The 20,616-nt window shown below is 38.3% G+C and overlaps 3 protein-coding genes across 4 annotated transcripts; all 3 read left to right on the top strand.

Annotated features, from left to right (window-relative positions):
* The first annotated feature begins 100 nt into the window (after window positions 1-100).
* On the top strand, window positions 101-3,098 carry LOC111326694 (uncharacterized). 2 transcript variants are annotated; one of them, XM_022930750.2, is made up of 2 exons: window positions 101-1,079; window positions 1,586-3,098. In XM_022930750.2, the coding sequence occupies exons 1-2, from the start codon at window positions 655-657 to the stop codon at window positions 1,926-1,928; spliced, it is 768 nt and encodes a 255-aa protein (XP_022786485.2). In that variant the 5' UTR covers window positions 101-654; the 3' UTR covers window positions 1,929-3,098. The 2 variants fall into 2 exon arrangements, with proteins under 2 accessions (XP_022786485.2, XP_088590590.1); XM_088734464.1 differs by having other exon boundaries at window positions 101-1,166.
* A 2,776-nt stretch (window positions 3,099-5,874) lies between these two features.
* Window positions 5,875-8,278, top strand: LOC111326766 (octopamine receptor beta-2R-like). Its single transcript, XM_022930843.2, has one exon. The coding sequence runs from the start codon at window positions 6,209-6,211 to the stop codon at window positions 7,187-7,189; it is 981 nt and encodes a 326-aa protein (XP_022786578.2). The 5' UTR covers window positions 5,875-6,208; the 3' UTR covers window positions 7,190-8,278.
* A 4,138-nt stretch (window positions 8,279-12,416) lies between these two features.
* LOC111326752 (uncharacterized) lies at window positions 12,417-18,164 on the top strand. Its single transcript, XM_022930828.2, has 5 exons — window positions 12,417-12,558; window positions 12,632-12,696; window positions 13,367-13,447; window positions 13,914-15,940; window positions 16,559-18,164. The coding sequence occupies exons 3-5, from the start codon at window positions 13,369-13,371 to the stop codon at window positions 18,008-18,010; spliced, it is 3,558 nt and encodes a 1,185-aa protein (XP_022786563.2). The 5' UTR covers window positions 12,417-12,558; window positions 12,632-12,696; window positions 13,367-13,368; the 3' UTR covers window positions 18,011-18,164.
* Window positions 18,165-20,616: the final 2,452 nt, after the last annotated feature.

Below are 20,616 nucleotides of genomic sequence, written 5' to 3'. Positions count from 1 at the left end.
CACATTATACCGAAGTCAGTGGATCCATTATTCAGAGATGATTCTGAGATATTCCCACAGCCGGAATATTGGAGAACACAGGACTGTGAAGTTTTGTTGGAACATGGTGAGCAGTGCTGTATTTGCTACAAATACTCTCACAAGTCGGAGGTGGATCAGAAAGCAAAGCAAAGAAAGCTTGCACAGCCTGCTCATTTGTTTGCTCCAATCTCTCACACAACACCAGAGAGAATAAAACTAACCCTAAAAACACAGAGGATTAAGTGAGCAGAACTAGAACGAAAGATTGAAGAAATGAAATCAGAGATAGAAAAGTCGAGTGTAGAAGTGGACAACCAGTTAAGCAATGACATTACAACTATATTGGGGACATCCAATGAAAATATCACTCCATTCATGGATCTGTTCTGGCAGCAAAAGAAATTGATGATGAAGAGTAAAACTGGTGTCCAATACCATCCTATGATCATTTGATACTGCTTGTCACTTGCTACCAAGTCCCCAGCATGCTACAAAGAGCTCAGGAAAAGTAACATCCTTGTACTGCCGAGCCAACGCACATTGAAGGACTATAGAAATTGTATACGACCCAAAGCTGGCATTCAAGAGGAAGTACTTGAGGAGTTGAATGTTATTACAAACAGCTACTTCGATATGCAACGATACATTTTGCTCCTTTTTGACGAAATGAAAATTTTGTCAAATCTGGTATTTGACAAAGTATCTGGGGAACTAATTGGTTTCCTTGACCTGGGAGATCCTGATATTAACTTTGGAATACTTGAAAAAGCTGACAAGATTGCAAGCCATGCTATGGTCTTTTATATCAGAGGTCTCTGTACTGAGTTGAAGTTCAGCTTAACCTATTTTGCCACGGATGGGATTACATCTTATCAGCTTATGCCATTGTTTTGGCAAGCAGTAGGTGTGCTTGAGTTAACTTGTAATCTTTGGGTGATTGCAAGTACATCAGATAGAGTGTCACCCAACCAAGCATTTTACAGAATGCACAAACCTCTTGATGGTAATGCTGGAACTGAAGTGTGCTATCGCACTGTGAACCTCTATGCACCCAACAGGTTCATATATATTTTTTCTGATGCTGCCCATCTCATTAAGACTACAAGAAATTGTGTTTACAGCTCTGGTCATGGTACATGTACTCAGTAAGTCGATATATTTGAAGCTGTTATTGTAGAGATATAATTTCACATAATAAAATTTGCATTTTCACTGCATCCATGATAGAAATTGTATGATTTATTCATATAATTGACAATGGAGTCAAACATTTTCCTTACTTTTAGTAAGAGGTGAAATAATATAATCAAGCTAGAATTATTGGTATTTTGATTAGATAACATTAGCTTACATGGTTACTATGGTTACAAACAATAAGATTTTTATGTAAGGAGGGGGGTTGTGATTGGGAACTCGGTTGAAAACTTGGGTGGATTTACATTTCCTTAGTTATTCAAAACAACATTACATTTACAGAATTCACATAATGATTTAGGTGTAAACTACGATAAGGCAATAGTTTGATTTAGTGATTGATAGTAATAACCAATGTCTTATTCTGTAGGTACATGTGGAATGATGGCCACTGTATCCTCTGGCAGCATTTTATCCAGTTGTTTCATCAAGACCTTGACAATGGCCCAAAGCTGCTTCCCCGGTTAACTTATGACCATATTAAGCTCAGTGCTTACTCTACAATGAGAGTCAACCTTGCTGTCCAGATCCTCAGTGTTTCAGTGGCAAATGTTCTAAAGTCATTTGGTCCTCCTGACACCATCGCCACATCTAAATTTGTATACCATATTAAGCTCAGTGCTTACTCTACAATGAGAGTCAACCTTGCCACTCTAAATTTGTTCAAGAAGAACATAAGAAAAGTCAACCTTTCAACTCTCGTTGAAATTTAAAACTTAACTAAATAACTTTATAATCTTTTAATTAACTACTGTAAATAACTATCATTTACATATGTAAATGTATGTGACTTATAAATTTTTTAGTGTCCCCCATTAGCTTATAGCTAAAAACATAGACACTTAAATAAAGTTTTTCATTTCATTTCATCTAAATTGTGCAAAATGATGGACAACTTCTTCGATTGTCTGAATGTTCGCAACCAACATGAGCATGTGCGTAAAAGAAAGCCATTTCTCAAGCCATATTCATCATTGAATGATCAACGGTTTGCCTGGTTAACCAATTATTTCCTTGGTTATTCGAGAAATTGGAGACCTAGAGGAAGCTTGGTAGGAGAAGTGATAACCCAGGTATGCGTCAATTTGGTTACAACAATAACATCATTAGAGTGCAATGCACTGTCACCTGTTAGTCTGGTAATACCCATGGCAGGAAAGACAAAAACAAGGCATGGGTTAATGTCTCAGATGACCCTGTCCCAAAAAGGAAGAAAACTAAATAATACTGACATTGCTGGTTATTATAACCTGTGTATCTCCAAATGATTGTGTCTATAACTTAAAACATAGCTTAAACCTCAGGAAATATAAAAAGTATCAATTTCTGTTTTTGTATCATAGGGTTATTCATAAATATACAGAGAGGGATCTTATAATTTTATAATAATACATTAGAGTGAGCACACTTAATCTGTGAGGATTTTGGATTAATAGTTATCTTAGAGACTAACCCCTTGTTTTCTTTGTTTGATTATCCCTCGTATATTTTCTCTCACTGTTCAAGTGTGCTCTTTCTATCAGGTTTTTTGTATATTTGTAAATAGCAGTATATCATAACACTATTTTATTTGGTGTTTCATAAATCAATAGGATTATTTGTTCCCATTTATTGTTGGGGACAGGTTTCTTACTTATCTGTAAACGGTCAGATATACTCCATATCATTTTCATATCAATGTTTTCGACTCGCAAACAACATTGGTTTTATCAATTGTGCCTTAATAATTTAATATAAGTTTTAATAATATAATACAAACATTTGCCTCCTTTATATTTCTATTTGAACTGATCTGTAGCATAATTCCTGAAATACATATTCTAGGCACAGGGTCAGGCAAACTTATTATGATATTTTTTAATAAAACAGGAACATTAAATTTACTTAAGAGTCTATTTGTTGTGGGAATTTAAAGAATTTTACAGTAATTAGTCTCTTGATGACCTATTGATGTCCTTGCGAAGAGCTTTTGATTTCAGTTGTTTCAATCTCATTTTGTGTTTTTGAATAATGTCCTTCGCAAATGAAAAAGAACGAGCTCTAACATACAAACTACAGTAATAATATTGTGGAGAACATCTTTGGCAACATGGCTACTAATCTCAACTTCAGAGTCGACCAACATGGCAGAGAGAGACGCAACAACAGTTACATCATGGGTTGATCTTGAAATAATATTAGCTAAAGGAATGTTGCCAAGACTGGTATTATGTGTAGCTTCCCTGAAATAGTGTTCAGTTCTTTCAAAAACGAATTGAGCATTTCTTGTGATCTTCCACAGTCCACCTCGATTCAATGTTGTAGTCAATCTCTGATCTTCACCAGTAGGACTGTCCCATTTCCCAGCCATTATCAGTGACACTGCCTGGTCATTTGCTTGTGCTTTACTTGCTTGTTTGTGCTTGTTATGTAGCTTAAGTAGTACATAACCTCCAATGTACTGTAACCCTCGATTAACTATGATTTAGCTCGAGGGCATGACATACGAAACGAGGGCATCGTGACCAAGAGCTCAATTTTTTCTTGTCCGGCGCGACCAAACTTGGTCAATAAGCATTCATATGATCACTAAACAATTTTGAAACTTCGACCTTTTGTATGAAAGTACGTACTTTCATACAAAAGAATGGGTACGCCCTGGACAAAACTACTAAAAAAATTCTATGGTGAAAAATTGTTCTTTTTTTCCTAGAACTAGAAACTCACAATTCATCGAGAAACCCGACTCACTTTCCCATTTGATTTATTTTTAGTTGGACACCACGTTTTCGGAAAATGCAAAAGAGCCGTGTGAATGCAGGGCCAGACGGCTTTTTGCAGACTGGCGTCCTGCCCTACACACATCAGCTTTCACTTTGGTATTCTATGGGATTGTGTGGGCAGGGCCGTACAGTCATGTGATAAATGTACTTCTTTTTTACTGAGTAGTTTAGTCACGAGAATTCAATGTTCGAACTTTTTTTTTTTTCATTTTTCAAACCTCAAAATAATATTCCAAGTGGAGCTTATGTGAGGTAAAAAAAAAAAGATTAAAAAAATAAATTTGTATGCTATTGTAGTTTTTGTCCTTTGTGCTCATCATTATGCATTGCGGTGATCACGTTTAGCTTTTACAGACGATCTAAGGGAAGGAGACTGGAACCAAATCAGAAGCACAAATTCGAAACGTGCTGTCCTGAACGGAGAAAAAAATCTTGTGAGTCCATTTCCGTTGTTACTTGTGGTTTTGAATTCATTGCTATATGCTTGGCGACTTCCAAAATAAAAGGAAATTTTCAAGTACTTTTGAGTGCAACTACTAGCCTGAGGCTCTAGTAACGATGGAAGAAGAGATAACTTTCCCAATGTCTGAAACATAACTCTGTAACTCTGAAATAGTGATATAATTGTAATTACTGGTCATTGCTAATAGAACGTTTATGGTTCTCTCGCTCCGGCCCGGAATAAAATGTTTTGGCCTGTTCATTATATTATTCAGTATTGAAGATATGCATAGAAAGTACATAGATGGACTGTTATTTCACTTCCCAAAATACGCATCAATAGAAATGGTTCTAAAAGCACATTGCACTGCGAAGTTTGCTGTGCAATGTGCTTTTAGAACCATTTCTATTGATGCGTATTTTGGGAAGTGAAATAACAGTCCATCTATGTACTCTGTTTATCAATCAGTTTATAACACACCACTGAGTATTCGAGCCTTACGCGGAATCATCCCTGATGATGCCGTGGATCTGAGAAAGTTTAGCCTTGTTCTAACAGATTTTAACATCAGTATTACAGTATTACAGTGGCTCAAAGTGTCATCTGAACTTTTGTCAGTTTATTAACTAAAACGCTGCTGAAGGACAACAATTAACAATTAGAGGGAATGAACTTTGCATTTGCGTCGATAATCTTTTGTTTGTTGTCATACATGGAGTCTATATTATTCAGTGTGAATTTCAATTCAATTTCCTTTGGCGCACATCCATTACAGGAAAAAAATTCGCTCCATAGATGAAGCGCTCCAGTCTACAGTTATAGGAAAGAGGGAAAAATGTTTCCAGTAATCCCTTTTTTAGAGAATCTACCTCTTCTGGTACGAGGTTCCTCTACGTAAATGTTATGATTTATTTACGCTTGTTTTGAACCGCGACATTGACCAGCATCCGTGACATGACAAAAACCCTCCCCTAAGATCCTAATGAGCGCTATTTATCTTTCACAATTCCTGGGTGTTTCGTTCAATTTATTCAAAGAAACTATCGTCAAAAAGGTTTTTGTCCATGGTGAACATCATATAAGCCGTAACTGATATGAATTGATGTGATGCCATCGAAAAAGGGCAACTTTGCAAACACTTTGAAGCAAACCTTTGAATGAATGAATGAATGAATTTATCTAAAGCATGAATGAATTTATCTAAAAGTTGTGAGGGCATCGAAGTAACATTAGTATGGACAGTGATTGAATGTTTGAATTGGCACAATTGGCCTCACGGGGTCAGGTAAATTGTTAGTTGATGTTACATGATCAAGCTGTATAGATTTTCACAAAGGAAGACTATAGTTGGCATCCAAAATTGACTAAGCCGGATATTAGTTGTTGTGCAAATGACAGTCCCATCTTAATGACGTCAACGAAGATAAAGAACCATATCACAGGCCTTTTCACAAATTGAAAAACGAAGTCTAAACTTACAATAGACACAGAAGGGTGATTAAGTTTTGTTTGTACATTTTCCTGGTTATCTTTGCAAAAATCTCTTATTCTGGTTTACTGCAGTATTCATTGGCGCCCCAAGTGAGGTACTACATTATTGCCCCTAGAAACTTCCAATATACTTCAATGAAACCGCAACCTCTTGTATTGTCATTGTCTACTTGAACTTAAAGCGAGCCAGTGTCAATACTGCGACGAACTCAAAATCGACTTATTATTACACGAGCCACCGAGCTGCAGACTCCATTGAAAAAAACAAAAAAACAAAAAAAACAGAAAACGAGCCGACATGGCAGCCGTTTTTGGCCACTACAACTTCTGGAACATAACAAGCGAGCAAGCTTTGGAAGAAGGATGGCTAAGTCTAAAAAACGTGAGGCCACTTTCGGCAATCAGTGCTGTTTTATCGATTGCGATGGCACCAGTAATCATATTTGGAAATATTCTGGTCTTAATTGCGGTTTGGAAAGATCCTCTTAAGAAACTCCGATCATCGCCCTCCAACCTTATTTTGACATCCATGGCTATAGCTGATCTATTAGTTGGCTTGGTGGTCTGTCCGATAACTGCCTATTGGGGCTGGGTAATATCAGCGCGAGGAGAATCACCACTTGATCTTTCTGTGATCTTTGCTCTCAACGTTTTCTCTGTAAACGTGAGTTTTGGCCATATGTTCCTTTTAACAGTGGACAGAGTTTTCGCCTTAATTACGCCACTTCACTATCGCGCAAGAGTTACAAGTAAAAGAGTGTTTCTCGCCAACTGTGCATGTTGGATTTATTTTATAGCTTTTGGAAGTACATTCCTCATGTGTCGCGATTTCTTTGCTATAATGGGGACCGTCTACAACTTTCAGCTTCTCTTCATGCTTTTGGGCATGTTGACCATGTATGTTATGATCTTATTCCGCTTTCACCGATATTCTAAGGAAAGAGCTGAAAGTCACTCAACCAGAGATCGTAACATTATTATGAAAAGAGAGAAAGATCTCTTCAAGGCAATTTCAGTTGTCGTTTGTGCATTTCTCCTCTGTTACATGCCGTGGTTCACTGTTCAAGTGTTGATCTACTTATGCAAAGTGTGTCATCCGCATCTACCATTACTGATGATTTCTTTCGGATTTTCAGGAAGTCTGACATACGCAAACTCGGGTTTAAACCCATTTTTATATACGTGGCGCCTTCCAAAGTATAGAGAAACAATGAAATACTTTTGGAAGCAAATCTTTTTAAAGAAAGGAAAAGATAACAAGTTAAAATATATATCTTAAAGCTTCTATCGAGGATTTAGTTGTCAGAAGAACAAAGCATAAATACACAGAATAGAGTTGAATACAATTAACTAGGGCTTTATGTCTGCCACATTTCGAATAATCGCCAGATTTCGACAAGGGAAGGGACCGTGGAGTTTAGTTGATCGCTTGATCGAAGTACGAAGTCAGTATAGCGGAAGATTTTCCTCAGCCAGACCTGGAGAGTGGTGAACTGTAAGCCGTAAAAAGGCTCAACAATTTAACTGTGAAATGTTCAGCAAGCAACCGTGGACGATAATCCTACTCTTGTACGTTGGATCAGAAGGTGATCTAATCTGCCCAAAATAACGAATATAAATATAGAGGCACGACCAATACAACGTAGATAAGTTTTAAGACGGAGCACTATATTTCGGCTGGCCAAACCAGCCTTCTTCAGGTGCAGTGGGAATTGACATAGAATTAAAGTGGTACTTAGATAGCTGTATGATGTAAAAATGGAAATACGTAAAACTAATTTGATTGACAATGTGATAACAATTACAAATAGAAATAGTAAATAATATAAATAACTAGAAGTAAGAATAGTAGAAGGAAAAACACTAATACATTTCTTCGCGAGTGTTAAGGCCATCGGGATAAACAGTATTGCCTCTTGAAATTAAAAAAGCTTCCCTGGCCTTGTGGATCGAGTCTCTCTTGGAAAACACTTTTTCGATGGCGATGAGCTCAATGTCGTAAGCAGAGTGGTTGGGAGAGGAAAGGAAGTGTTCTGCGACTGTAGTAGGTTAGATCTAGAGTTAGGCTTATCAATGGTACGGCGGTGTTCATTAAAACGGTCTTTTTAACGTCGTTTAGTGTCTCCTAGGTATTGTAAGTTACAGCGGTTACATTGAATCAAGTAGATAAGGTTTTTAGGGTCACACATCAAGTGAGATTTAATAGTACGTGTTTCGCCGGTAGAAAAAAAGGTATAGTTAGTAAGTCTGTCAGAGATGTAAGGGCAAGTAGCGCAGTTACTACCCCGACGGAAAGAGCCGCGGGGGAGTTGAGGATAAGAAGTGGTAGAATTGAAAAAATTAAAAACTTTAAATTACTTCAAAACGATCCAGAGACAAGCACTATCTTTTCGCAGCCTCCGCTCGTTTCATTCAAACGCGACAAAAATATAGGCAATTTTTTGGTCAGAAGTTCTTTTTAGACTAATGACCAACCAGGCACTTTTAAATGCGCTCGTGCACGATGCAAAACGTGTCCTTTCATTCACAACACTGATAAAATATCGGGACCTAAACGATCCATTAAAATCACCGATCACTTCACGTGCACCTCCGCCAATGTAATCTATTGCATAACTTGCACTTATTGCAGAAAGATATACATCGGCGAAACAGGCAGAAGACTACATCTCATTTCTTCACATATGGCAGAATCAAATGATTCCTTTTGTTTCAGACCTGTAAATCATTATGAAGTGAAAGATGCTCTTGAAAATCTTAATACTCGCAAAGCAATTGGATATGAAGGTTTGCAATCCAGAATTTTAAAATTAGTAGCTGAGGAATTGTCTCCTTCACTAACCAGGATACTAAATACTAGCATTGAACAAGGGACATGGTTATCTGACTGGAAGAGAGGGGTATGGGTACCTGTCTACAAGAGTAACAACAGAGAAGAAGTGAAGAATTATCGACCAATTACAGTTTTACCCACCCTCGATAAACTGTTTGAGAAACTATTGGGAAAGCAGTTTACAAAGTATATGGATCCTAAACTTAGTAATAGCCTGACAGCCTATCGAAAGAACAATGGATGTGAAACCACATTACTGAGACTAGTTGAGAAATGGAAGCTGGATCTAGTTAGTAGAAAAGTTGTAGGAGTATTATCCTCTGACATGAGTAAGGCATTTGACTCTGTTAGTGCACCACTGCTCATTAAGAAAATGGAATCATGCAACTTTTCAGGATCAGCTCTCAACCTTCTGCGTGCGTATTTCTCTCACAGACGGAACAGGGTCAAGTTGGGTCCTGTGACGAGTCAGTGGAAAGATACAATAAGAGGTTGTCCTCAAGGGTCCTCCTTTGGTCCCCTCTTGTGTAACTCATTTCAAAATGATCTCACTTATATAACTGAGGAGGGAATCTCCATGTATGCAGACGATCATCAAATTTTTGCATCGGCCCCGTCTCCTAGTATTGTTGAAGAGAAACTGCTGAGTGAAGGTAGCAAAATTACTAAATGGTACAAAGAAAACCTGCTACAAGTGAATGTTCAGAAATATCAATCCATGCTTATGGGTTCTGGAACTGAGGCCAAAAATAGTATAAACCTGCATATAGATGGGAATGACATTGAACAATCAAAATCTATCAAACTGTTGGGGGCATTCCTGGACTCTGAACTAAATTTTAGTGAGCATATTACCTTAGTCTGTAAAAAGGCAAGTCAACAGATAGGAGTTTTAAGTGGTCTAAGAAAACTAATACCCACTTACGCTAAACTACAACTTTATAAAGCCGCCATTTTACCTCACTTGACCTACTGCAGTATCATCTGGCATTTCTGCAGAGCCTCAGACAAAAGTAAAGCTGAAAGACTACAGGAAAGGGCCTTGAGAGCAGTTTTCAACGATAAATCACTCCCTTATGACGGCCTGCTAAAGCTGGCTGAAATTCCATCACCAGAATTCCATCACCAGAAGGCTCCAGGACATAGCAATCCTTATGTTCAAGGCAAAAAAGAACTTAATTCCTTGTCAAATACAGGAACTATTTATGTCAGAAGTAAACTGCGATAGAAGATATTCTCTAAGAAATGCAGATTTTAGAATCCCTCGCTTTAATACAGTAAAATATGGTTAACACTCTTTAAGATACTATGGCCCTCTCCTCTGGTTGAAACTTACAAAAGAGTTACGCAGTGAAGACAGCCTGCACGGATTTAAAAGCAAAATCAGGAGAACGGACATGACTGTCATGACTGATGATGGATGCAAAAAATGTGCGCTCTGTAATAGTTGATTTTTAACTCTAGGACATTGATAAATAATTTTAACTGTTAATAGGTTAGGTACATAATTCTGTAAATAGGTTCCAGATTTCTTATTTTTAAAGCTTTTACCCTGTGTCCCCAATTAGTGCTATGCGCTAGGTTTTCACGACACATAAATAAAGTTCACTACTACTACTACTACTACTACTACTACTACTACTACTACTACTAATACTACTACTACTACTACTACTACTACTACTGCTACTACTACTACTACTACTACTACTACTACTACTAATATTACTACTACTACTGCTACTACTACTACTGCTACTACTACTACTACTACTACTACTACTACTACTACTACTACTACTACTACTACTACTACTACTACTACTACTACTACTACTACTACTACTACTAGGTGACCGATTCCGAGAACACCTTCGAGACGTGGAAAAGAATGACAAGGACACATCGAAACCAGTCGCTAGACACTTTAATTTACTTAATCATTCTAAGTAACATGCGGCAATCTGCGGTCTTTCCTTACATTTAGGTAGCACGGAAAGCTGTAAAACTCTTGAACAAAAGCTCATCTTTCAAACCGGCAGTCTAAATCCCACAGGGATCAACGAACGCTTTTCATTCCACTAATTTATTCGTGTTTTTCTCGTTGCCATGTTCCCACCAATAACGTAGCTCCATTTTCTACCTTTAAAAGCACACACAACCCACAATTCCTCTATTTGCTCCGACGAAGGCCTAACGCTCGAGACGTCAGCTTTTGTAATCGTTACGGTGACCAATTTACCATTTCAACTTTGTTGATATATCCAAATTATTTGGTTACTCAAGAGGATCGAATTACAACTTCCCGCTGGGAAGTTATTCTGTTACAGTTCAGTACCAAACCAACGTCGCACTGCCAAACAAAAACAATAGAGGTCGAGTAATCGTTGAAAATCTCATGTGACCTGACAAGTTCTCTTAAGCGCAACCTGATTAGCGTTACAAAAACTTGTCGCTTCCCACAGAGAGTAAGAGTAGGCAAGTGTCAAAAGCTTTGTGGTAATTTGACTCATTTTTGCCGAAAACTCTACGAAGGGAACAAGACTCGGGCGATTATATTTCCGCTATGTAAATGTAGGTAAGAAAATCCAACCTCCAACTGACAGAATCACAGAAAATGATATTTTTAGTAATTTTTATGTGAATTCCGTTCCAAATTCCACTAACGAGGAAAGGTTTAAAGGAAAGATGAATTTTTTAAAGGATTATATGAATATACTTTTAAACCAAAATTAACCTCGAGGTGATTATTCATAAAAAATAAAGGCTGATAGTTTCGAAAGAAACTGTTTGGGGCTGCGTCGGTGGGAGTAACGAAATAATTTGGCTATATCAACAAAGTTGAAATGGTAAACGCTCCGACGAAGGGCTAACGCTCGAAACGTCAGCTTTTGTAATCGTTACGGTGGCCAATTTACCATTTCAACTTTGTTGATATATCCAAATTATTCATAAATCAGTTTTTCCGACAATTTTTTCTTATGAAAGATGATATTCATTGCGTAGCGAGCGTGGGATAGTTGTAAAAATGCAACTCGTCACAATAATTCAATTCTCATGCGCATTTTACAGTTTTTTTATATAAGTATCCCACCATATCGTTTACTTACTTTTTAAAGGTAAAACACGACCTCATTATAATGATGCGAGTGAAGGATATTGAATAAAAAAAAAATCCAAGAAAAAAGTCCAAACAAATTTCTATAGAAAACTTTTATGTAGATTACATTTTAGCCAAAGTTATAATCCCAGCTGATGTGTGGGCCCTTTCTTTTTCTCTTAACGGTCTCCAACATTCCTAATACATTTTCTACAGGCATAAAAAGTGATTCCTTTGACTCACTGTCCGGTAAAATCATTTTGTCATCCCACTCTTAACATGAGCTCTCTTGTACCAGAAGCAGGTAATCAATTCACAACCAAGGCATATACGTCTTCCAAGCATTTCAATCATTTTTTTTCTGCTGTCATACCCTCTTGATTCCATTGAACTCCACCATACATTTCTGTCAAAGCAGATTTAGAGACTGGTGAACTTTGTCATCTCACCTCTGCTCTCTGATGTCAAAAGCAGGTTATTCATCTAACCATATCTTTTTCGTGTATTTCGATGTTAATCTTCTGCTCTCTTCCCTCTTGATTCAATTGTCTTGCAGCAGATTTAGTAATAAGCTGTTATCTGGCCAATAAGAGCACGACCAGGTTTTCATTACAGGACTGCGTAACAATTTCCACAGAATGATAGTTTGCTTTAAATAGAGGACAATTTAAAAGGTAGAGGAGGATCAACGAAAGGTTCCTTTCTGCCAGTACAGGTAAGTTCAATAGTTTGTTGCTTAGTTGTGTTTTTGAACTGGTTAACTATTGGTTGTTATTTGTAAATATTAGATTTCGGCCATAACAATATCGAAGAAAAGGAGAAAGATCAAGACAAAACATTGCCTTCGGTAAAGGTGCGTCCAAATAACTTATTGAGGGCTATTCATCAGATGGTGTTTGTTGTTTTTGGTAACCTACTCACTAATTGCATCTCACTGTTAATCGTATTTAGTAGGGGCAAATGCTTGGTAACCTGTTCATCTCTCAAAAAGTGCTTTTTTATATCGATAATGTAAGCTATCTTCAGATACCCTAATGTCTTTAAAACACCTCATTTTATTACAGTTAGTAAGAGTTTCATTATGGTGGATTCGATACTAACTATCAACCCAGGCCGAGTTGTTCAAAGCTAGCTTAAGGTAACTCGAGGTTAATGTTAAAATTTGGTCTGATATCTAAAAGATTTAAAGGAAAATTCAATTTAAATTCTCTTGTCTACAATTTAATGATTGGATTTTCTAAAAAGAATAGAGAAAATTTCCCAAAAAGGCTTTTAAACAGAGAAATAAAGAAACCTGGATTAAAATTTAACCGGCTTGGTTAGCGCTAATAGGCCTTCGAACAACTGGGTCCTGATGTATATATCACAAACTAAACACCAATCAAATCTTGACAGCACGTAGGAATTTTGTCTTAGCAACCCACTTTGATTAAACCCTACGCGAGTCTCCTCGGTAGAGTATCAGTAGAACTAGTCCCATTTGGAGTCACGCATCTTTCTTATCTCTATTTTTCTGTTTTTAGGCATGTCTGGAAGAAGATTCTTTTGTCTTGCTTTGATTGGGTTTGCACTCTTGCTAGTGGAGTTTGCAGTGGCTCAAAAGGGTAGGTTATAAGTACGTTAGAGCTTACTACATATAACTTACAACTTCAATGTTCAGTATCATGGCCAGGATCTATGAAAGATAACTTCGATTCTCTTTCAAAATGATCATTGAAATTAGTCAGAAATCTCCCATTTGAGGCTATTATTTCTTACTTTCAGAACGTGCTCGGAATTCATATGGTGTTTCATGTGCGGTTGTCAGACACACCAAACGAGTATCCATGTTCTCTGAAATACATTTGTTGCCTTTTCAAATTCCAAGTGCACTCCCAACCTTAATTTCAGAAGGGAATAGAAAATCACAATTTGCTCAACGTTCTTCTCCACCCTTTGGCCGCTAAAGATTTGAAAAGAAAAAAAACTGTCGAAGTCAAGCTAAATATAGAAGTAGTGATATGAGCGCATACCTGCTGTCTTTGTCTATGGTGATATCCTTTCACGATGTTATCTTGGTATTTATTGCAGAGTGTCTGTCACTGTTAGACTTTGAGACGGATACACAGGAAAACTGCCTGAAACGTATACCAGAAACGAGAGGGACAATAACATTCCCAGAATCGGTAGCCAAGCTCGGCAAAAGGTCACTGAGATGGGAATCTGGCACCACAGGAGTATCGCGATTAAGGTACAACAGAGGCTCAGGAGCCTCCATCAGCGGAAGTGAACTAAGGCGTGGAGGCGTGAAGATGTGGATCTACAAAGAGACTGCCTCATCGGGAAGGAGTATGCAAGTGAGATTTAGAGACACTGAACGGAAAAACCAAGTTGGTTCATTTAATATTGACTTGGGATTTAAGGGCTGGCGAGGAATATGGGTGTCCTATGAAGAATGCAAACGTGATGCTAACAGCCTCCGCTCTGGGACTAAAATTGATAGAGTTGATTTTGTTTTGAAACATCGCGACACAATATACATCGATATCCTTCACTTTGTGAGAGGAATGTCATCTCAGTCTCGCGACAAAATAGTTCCACCTATCACTAGATTCAGGTCACGATATGATTCAAGCAACTTCTGGCAGCAAAGCTATCGCTGGAGTCAGAAGGATCCAACTCCTCTTCCGGAAACGGTCGTCGACTCAAAATCATTGAGTCTCACACACATTGAGAGTCGCTTGAAAAACTGGTATTTCGATCAAAGGGAAACTACCTATGACCTCTCTGGAGAAGCTAAGAAGCGTTGGAATAAACTAGCGAGTAGCATCGACGATGCATATTTGGAATACTATAGACTTGAATTCAGGAGCCTCGACTCAGGAAAGACAGTGATAAGTGCGCCTCCTTTGTTTTGTCGTGGTTGTGACAATGGAACACGAAAGTATTCCTCGACAGATCCCACAAGAAAATTCAGCTTCGTCCAAATGCGTATCATGCTGCCTTTAGCGATAGAATATTTTCTAAAATCCCGCCCCGAAGAAATTTCCCGGACCGTAAGCGAAGAAACCTCTGAGCTGAGCTCTACTACAGCAGTCAATGTCAACCGCGCGATCGTAAGGATTTGTGGAAACAATGGAGACAGGCAGGATGAGTTTCGTAAGTATCTCGAAAGTCTGAGTAAACCTTACACGGAGGACCAAGTACGTAAAATATTGAACAAGGAAAACGAAAACCGCCTCGAGAGAATAATTAAACTGCTTGATTACATTGAAGACCAAGGATGGGCTGATGGGAGTGCAATAGGCTCCCTTGATCATGAAATGAACCGCGGTGGTGCTGGCTACATGCACACACTTTTCTTGCTAAAGGATGCGTTACACGGGGACCCTAAATACAGACCAAGACTTTTGAACTTAATAAATACTGCTAAGTGGTATAATGATTTTGGCGAAGTTTATCAGTCGACGTTCGAGTATAGTGGAACAACGGCTGACAGAATGATCACAATAATGTTGTTTCGGCTCATGATTGTGTTGATAATGCCTGCTGAGTCAGATATGGAAATCAAGGAAAGGCAGAGGGATATGGATGCTTTAAAAAGATGGATGGATAATGCCCTGAGTATTAACAAAGCCTTTGGAGGAGTTATCAAACCTGATTATACCGGCTTTCATCACAAGACATTCTACGCATCTGCATATGCTCCACACGCATATCATACAGCTGCGCAAGTGCAATACCTCCTAGAAGGAACGGACTTTGCACTGTCAGATGAGTCGAAACAAAATTTACGCAAAGCCCTTGAGACATTGAGGCTGGTAGCAGTAAAGTATTCAACACCAAACAGTGTCGGGGGACGTATTGTTGACTATTCCAAGAAGGTTTTGATAAAAATTCTTCCAGCATACGCCTACATCAGTGTTTCACATCCGTCTGGTCCTCTGGCATCGACCCCTGCTGAAGAAGTCTCAGTTCCTGTTGTCGAGAACGCTGGGATGTTTTTACGTTTGTACCAGCCAACGGACGAATTTGTTAAAAAGTACTTGGAAGATGGAACGGTTAACAGGGGAAAATCGTATATGAACAGTCTTGGATCACTGAAAATTATGTCGACCGTAAGTTTATCAACTAAATGTTGCTGAATGCCTACACAGATAGTTGCTTACCTCAACCTTTTTGAGAACTAAAACCAGATATTCCTAAAAGTAAACAACAAGGTATTGAACACCACCTCTTTAATTAAAGGGAACTAGATACTTGAATTTCGTGACATTGCAGTTGGTTGTAGGCCCATTTTTTTTTAAGGAATTGATACGGAACAGGTGTAAAGGAGGCTTCAACGAGATGTCTTCCCTTTTTAAGGCAATTCCAATGCAAGGTTTCATCGAGATTGGGCTTTGATTGATTCCTGTCGTAAACATTAAGTAATGGATTACTACTATACTCGAACATAAAATCTTGCTTGTGTGAACCAGAAGGAAGATGCAACAATGATTATGTTGCTGGCTAATGTTCAGGTTTTTGGCAAAATTCACCATTTCGCTGTTAATTGTAACCTTCCTTTCTGCAATACAACACCGCATTGTAGTCCTTTTGAAAATTAATAGAGAGCTTGCGGGCTCATTCGTACCCTTTTCTAAGCTTGTAACAATAGTATTTTGCTTTCCTGTGCAAAGTTAAATTTTGATTTTAAGCAACTTTAATGATTTTATGATTTGTTTTCTCGAACATAGGTCTTTTCTAAAGGTACATCTCCTGAGCTCTCTCCTGAAGGTCATTGGTCCAAAAACTTTGCTGCTCTTTCAGTTCATCGTCGTAAGGACTGGGCAGTGACAATAAAAGGCTTTAACCGCTTTGTCTGGGACTTTGAGGGATCTACAAAGGGAAAAAAAGAAAATGTGTTTGGTACCTATCAGAGTCATGGTTCAATGTTAATAGCGAACAGCGAAGAAGCATTGAAGGCTCACGATATAAACAATGGATGGGATTGGACAAAAATACCTGGAGCCACAACGATGACCCTTACTCTTGCTCAGACAAGGGTGAGCAGAGCAAGAAACTTCAGTCCCAACTCCTTTGCTGGAGGAGTTTCCTACAGAGGATTAGAGTCTTTATCCAGTGGACTATTTGGCATGGACTTTAACCAACCAAATTACAGATTTACTTACGCAGACGATCCCAAAATCAATCTCCACTTTAAGAAATCTGTTTTCTTTTTTCAAAACGTGTTGGTCTGTCTTGGAAGCAACATTAACGTAAACAGAGGTAGGGCAACACAAGCGCAAACGACCCTTTTCCAAGACAAACTGATAAGTGACAGCTCGTTCATTAAAGTTGATGATGAGCGAAAAGATCATTCAACTCCTTTTAAAGCCATTACCCCAGTTTTGTCCCCATCTTCTCCGGCAAAGGAATACACAACTCTGGTGGACACCAAGGGCAACAGCTACTACATACCAAGAGCAAGTGCACCCAATCTTAAGGTTCATGTACAAACACAAAACTCGCAAACAGCCTCGGCTAAACCATCTAGTGGCACCTACGGAACTGCCTGGCTTGAGCACAGTGGACGAGATGGAAGCTACGAGTACGCTATTCACATACAGACTCCTTCATATGTAGACTCTGCTGACGATTACTGGAAAATGCAGGAAACTGGCGTAACCGCTAAACTTTACAGGGTTATAAAGCAAGACGATGAGGCTCATGTGGTTCTATTTGAAAGATCTCCTGAACGTAATACCATCCGACGTCCACTCTATGGTTACGTGTTTTTCCAGGCGACGTCATCTATCCCTCTTCCTTCCTGGGGGGTTGTTACAGCAGTGGACAGACAGTGCAGGATCATGGCTGAAGAAACTTTCGAGGAGCTGTATTTAAGCATCAGTTACCCCGACCTTAATTTCCCCGGTTCTAAAATCTTGCGAACCTCCGGCGATGTCGGAGAAGATGAGATGTTTAAAACAGAAAGCAAAGAGATCCAAGTTGAAGTCACCTTGGCACGCACTGTGAGCACTATTCTTCCAGAACTACCCAAGGTACATGGTTCTCCAACTGGCTACGTGCCAATGGTTGAAGTGATCAGAACAGTAACCGAGAAACCAAGCCGAGGAAACAAACTGGTCTTTGCCAATTTGAAGAACGGATTCAGCGTGGAAGTTAAATTGACGAAAATAAATTGTTGATCTATTAGCGGATTAATGTGGTTACTTCTATGTATACACTAACATGTATTTCAAATATTATATGACATATTTGATTGAGGGTTTGATTTAAATAAAAGGAAATACTTATGCTACGCAATGGTAAATTAAAGGAGTTTGCGTTTTTTGTGATGTACTTGAGGATTTGGTTGTTTCTCGCGAATTCATTTCGAAATTTTTTGAGGGACGAAAATTCTTTTTGAATGAGAACATGAACATAATCAGTGTACCAAATGGATGTCGTGAAACTAAAGCAAGTTAAGTTTCTTGAAAATAAGATCTGTATGAGCGTCTTCATTGGACTCGTTTACGATCCTGATAACCTGTTTTGCAAAATGAAGATGCTTCGAAGATTTGTTTCAAAGCTTAATCCAGACCTAACCCTAAACTCTTACTTAAAGGTGGAGCGGCCACTGAACAGCCACTTAGCGCTTTCTTTACACGCCTCTCCTATGCAAACACAATAATTTCGGCCCGTCCTTTCTAGCTAGAACGACCAGTAAAGCAATCGTTACAAAATTTTTAGAAGAAATCAGGCAGTCGTTTGAAGGAGCTGTGCACTCACATGGACATAAAAATCGAGAGACTGAGATGAAGGCCACTTCTTTCTTAACGAGGCTTTAGGTGAGCAATTAAAGGAAGATAAACCACGGTTGATCGCAATAAAGAGATTATGTCTCAATTTACATGTACTCGAGCAGTGCAGTATAACTTAAACCAGATAGGGGTGCTTATTAGAATAGGGGAGCTTATCAAGCAAAACCAAATTCGAGGTGGGTGCTTTCTGGAGAGGAAACACTTATGGGAAACGAAGGCACTAAATCGAATCATTACGGTATGCACAGTTTATTCTTCTCCATTCATTCACCGTATCAAGCAGGAATGTGTGTACGTTCACGAGGTTGTCAATCATGTTATTGTTATTTTGGAACGGAAGTTGCTTTTGTCTTCTGGTCGTTGTGAAACCAAATAAAAGCTAGTTAGCAGGGTAATTTTGTGCGTGCGTTTTTAACTAATTTAGCCACATGTTAGAACCAAATCGGCAGTACGTGCCTCTTTGTTTATTTATATCATCTCAAATGGACGTGCCTTCGTAGAATAAGACAATAGATTTTATGTTTGCGGGCATCAATATGCTTGGGGCCAGACTCAAACTTGTTCTAGCTAACCCAAGCCGCCAGGCGAGGGTTTAAATGAACTCTGAGAATAGCCGTAAACATCATTCGTGGCTCAGAAGATTGATTCTCCGTTGAATTATACATTTTCAGACATCATTTGGACTTTGAAAAGATCGTGTATCTTTGCACCGACTGCAAGAAGAGGGCGCGAACAACGCTAGGGTTTCTCGAATTTAATTGGCTGCTTTTCACCGTATGATTGTTTGATTCTCATCTTTCATTGGCTTATTTTAGCCCGCCATACTCTAATTTTAGCCAGCAAAAACGTATCACGATGCCCGACAAAGTGATAATAATGATTTTAGATAATTCGGGTATGGAGGTGTCATTGACTTAGGAAGAAAAAAACTAGATCTAAGAATTGTAACGATAGATTTAGATTCTTAACTATATGCTGCGTTAGATATTTTCGACTTCCATGTTAAGTTTTTATTTTCATCGACGAAAAACCGTTTCATTGACCTGTCTCCTGGGCTTCTTATTGATGACGACTTGAAAGTCGAAATGAAATGCCTCTTTACCAAGGTTTAAATTCCTTAAAAGTTTTGTCTTTGTTGCATTCAACGAAAGCTCGCTCTAAACCAATTTGATCGTATTCAATTCAAATTTTGCCTTGTTTTCATCCAAAAATAAGATATTAACATTATCCTTATAATATCAAACAGAAAAACATGGTGTATCAGGAAACGAAACTGAATGGATTGATTTTGAACCATGTCTTGCACTATTTTTTCTTAGATTTTGATCATGAAATATCACGTTGAGCCCTAACACTGAGCGAGTTACCGGGGCTTTTAAGAAACTTGTGACCTTGAAAAGTCTGCCTCTCTCTCTAATTTTTCCATCTTCTGGATTGATAAAATTCTGGTGATAACCAGAGCTACAGTTGTTTGTGAACTTACTCTGGGAAGCCATGGCTATGCAACAAAATTCCCTTTTTTCCCAGCAGTTAGGTTACTCTTTGGAAATCATTTGCACAATTTTCTACTTGTAGAAAACAGTTTTGGCGGATTTCACTCGTACTCAAGATATTTTTGATAATAAGGTCAGGTTGTTCTTTCAACCCTAATAAATTGTTTTGATCTGGAACACAGTTTTCTGCTCTCAAGCTCGGGTAAGATATTGTCTTCATTGCAAAGCTTTCCACCGTACAAAGAAGAGTCTGAAATGTGTAGTCAGATACCCCAAGTTTCATCAGTGGCTTTCACTGAGTTATTCTCTTCGGGATTATTTTGTAGATAGCCTTTCATCTTAAAGTAGGCTATTATTTTTTAGTGTTATCAGAGTTGAGGAAACATTGCATTTTGAATAATTTCACACCATTGAACCAAATTAAGCCCGGAGTAAATACATTTACCCAAAAGGTATTTGGTAACGATTTTCTTTTTTAGAGAAATATGAAACTCATTG

The sequence above is a fragment of the Stylophora pistillata genome, chromosome 1, assembly GCF_964205215.1.
Source record: "Stylophora pistillata chromosome 1, jaStyPist1.2, whole genome shotgun sequence".
In the NCBI taxonomy this organism is placed as follows: Eukaryota; Metazoa; Cnidaria; class Anthozoa; order Scleractinia; family Pocilloporidae; genus Stylophora; species Stylophora pistillata.
This window is presented reverse-complemented; position numbering and strand designations above follow the sequence as displayed.

What these genes read in the sequence shown, in the direction of transcription:
- LOC111326694 (XM_088734464.1), top strand. Translation starts at nt 655, where the DNA reads ATGCAACGATACATTTTGCTCCTTTTTGACGAAATGAAAATTTTGTCA. An exon ending in GGTCATGGTACATGTACTCA is followed by an intron (nt 1,167 to 1,585) that starts GTAAGTCGATAT and finishes CTTATTCTGTAG; the next exon opens with GTACATGTGGAATGATGGCC.
- LOC111326766 (XM_022930843.2), top strand. Translation starts at nt 6,209, where the DNA reads ATGGCAGCCGTTTTTGGCCACTACAACTTCTGGAACATAACAAGCGAG.
- LOC111326752 (XM_022930828.2), top strand. Translation starts at nt 13,369, where the DNA reads ATGTCTGGAAGAAGATTCTTTTGTCTTGCTTTGATTGGGTTTGCACTC. An exon ending in GTTTGCAGTGGCTCAAAAGG is followed by an intron (nt 13,448 to 13,913) that starts GTAGGTTATAAG and finishes TATTTATTGCAG; the next exon opens with AGTGTCTGTCACTGTTAGAC. An exon ending in CACTGAAAATTATGTCGACC is followed by an intron (nt 15,941 to 16,558) that starts GTAAGTTTATCA and finishes TCTCGAACATAG; the next exon opens with GTCTTTTCTAAAGGTACATC.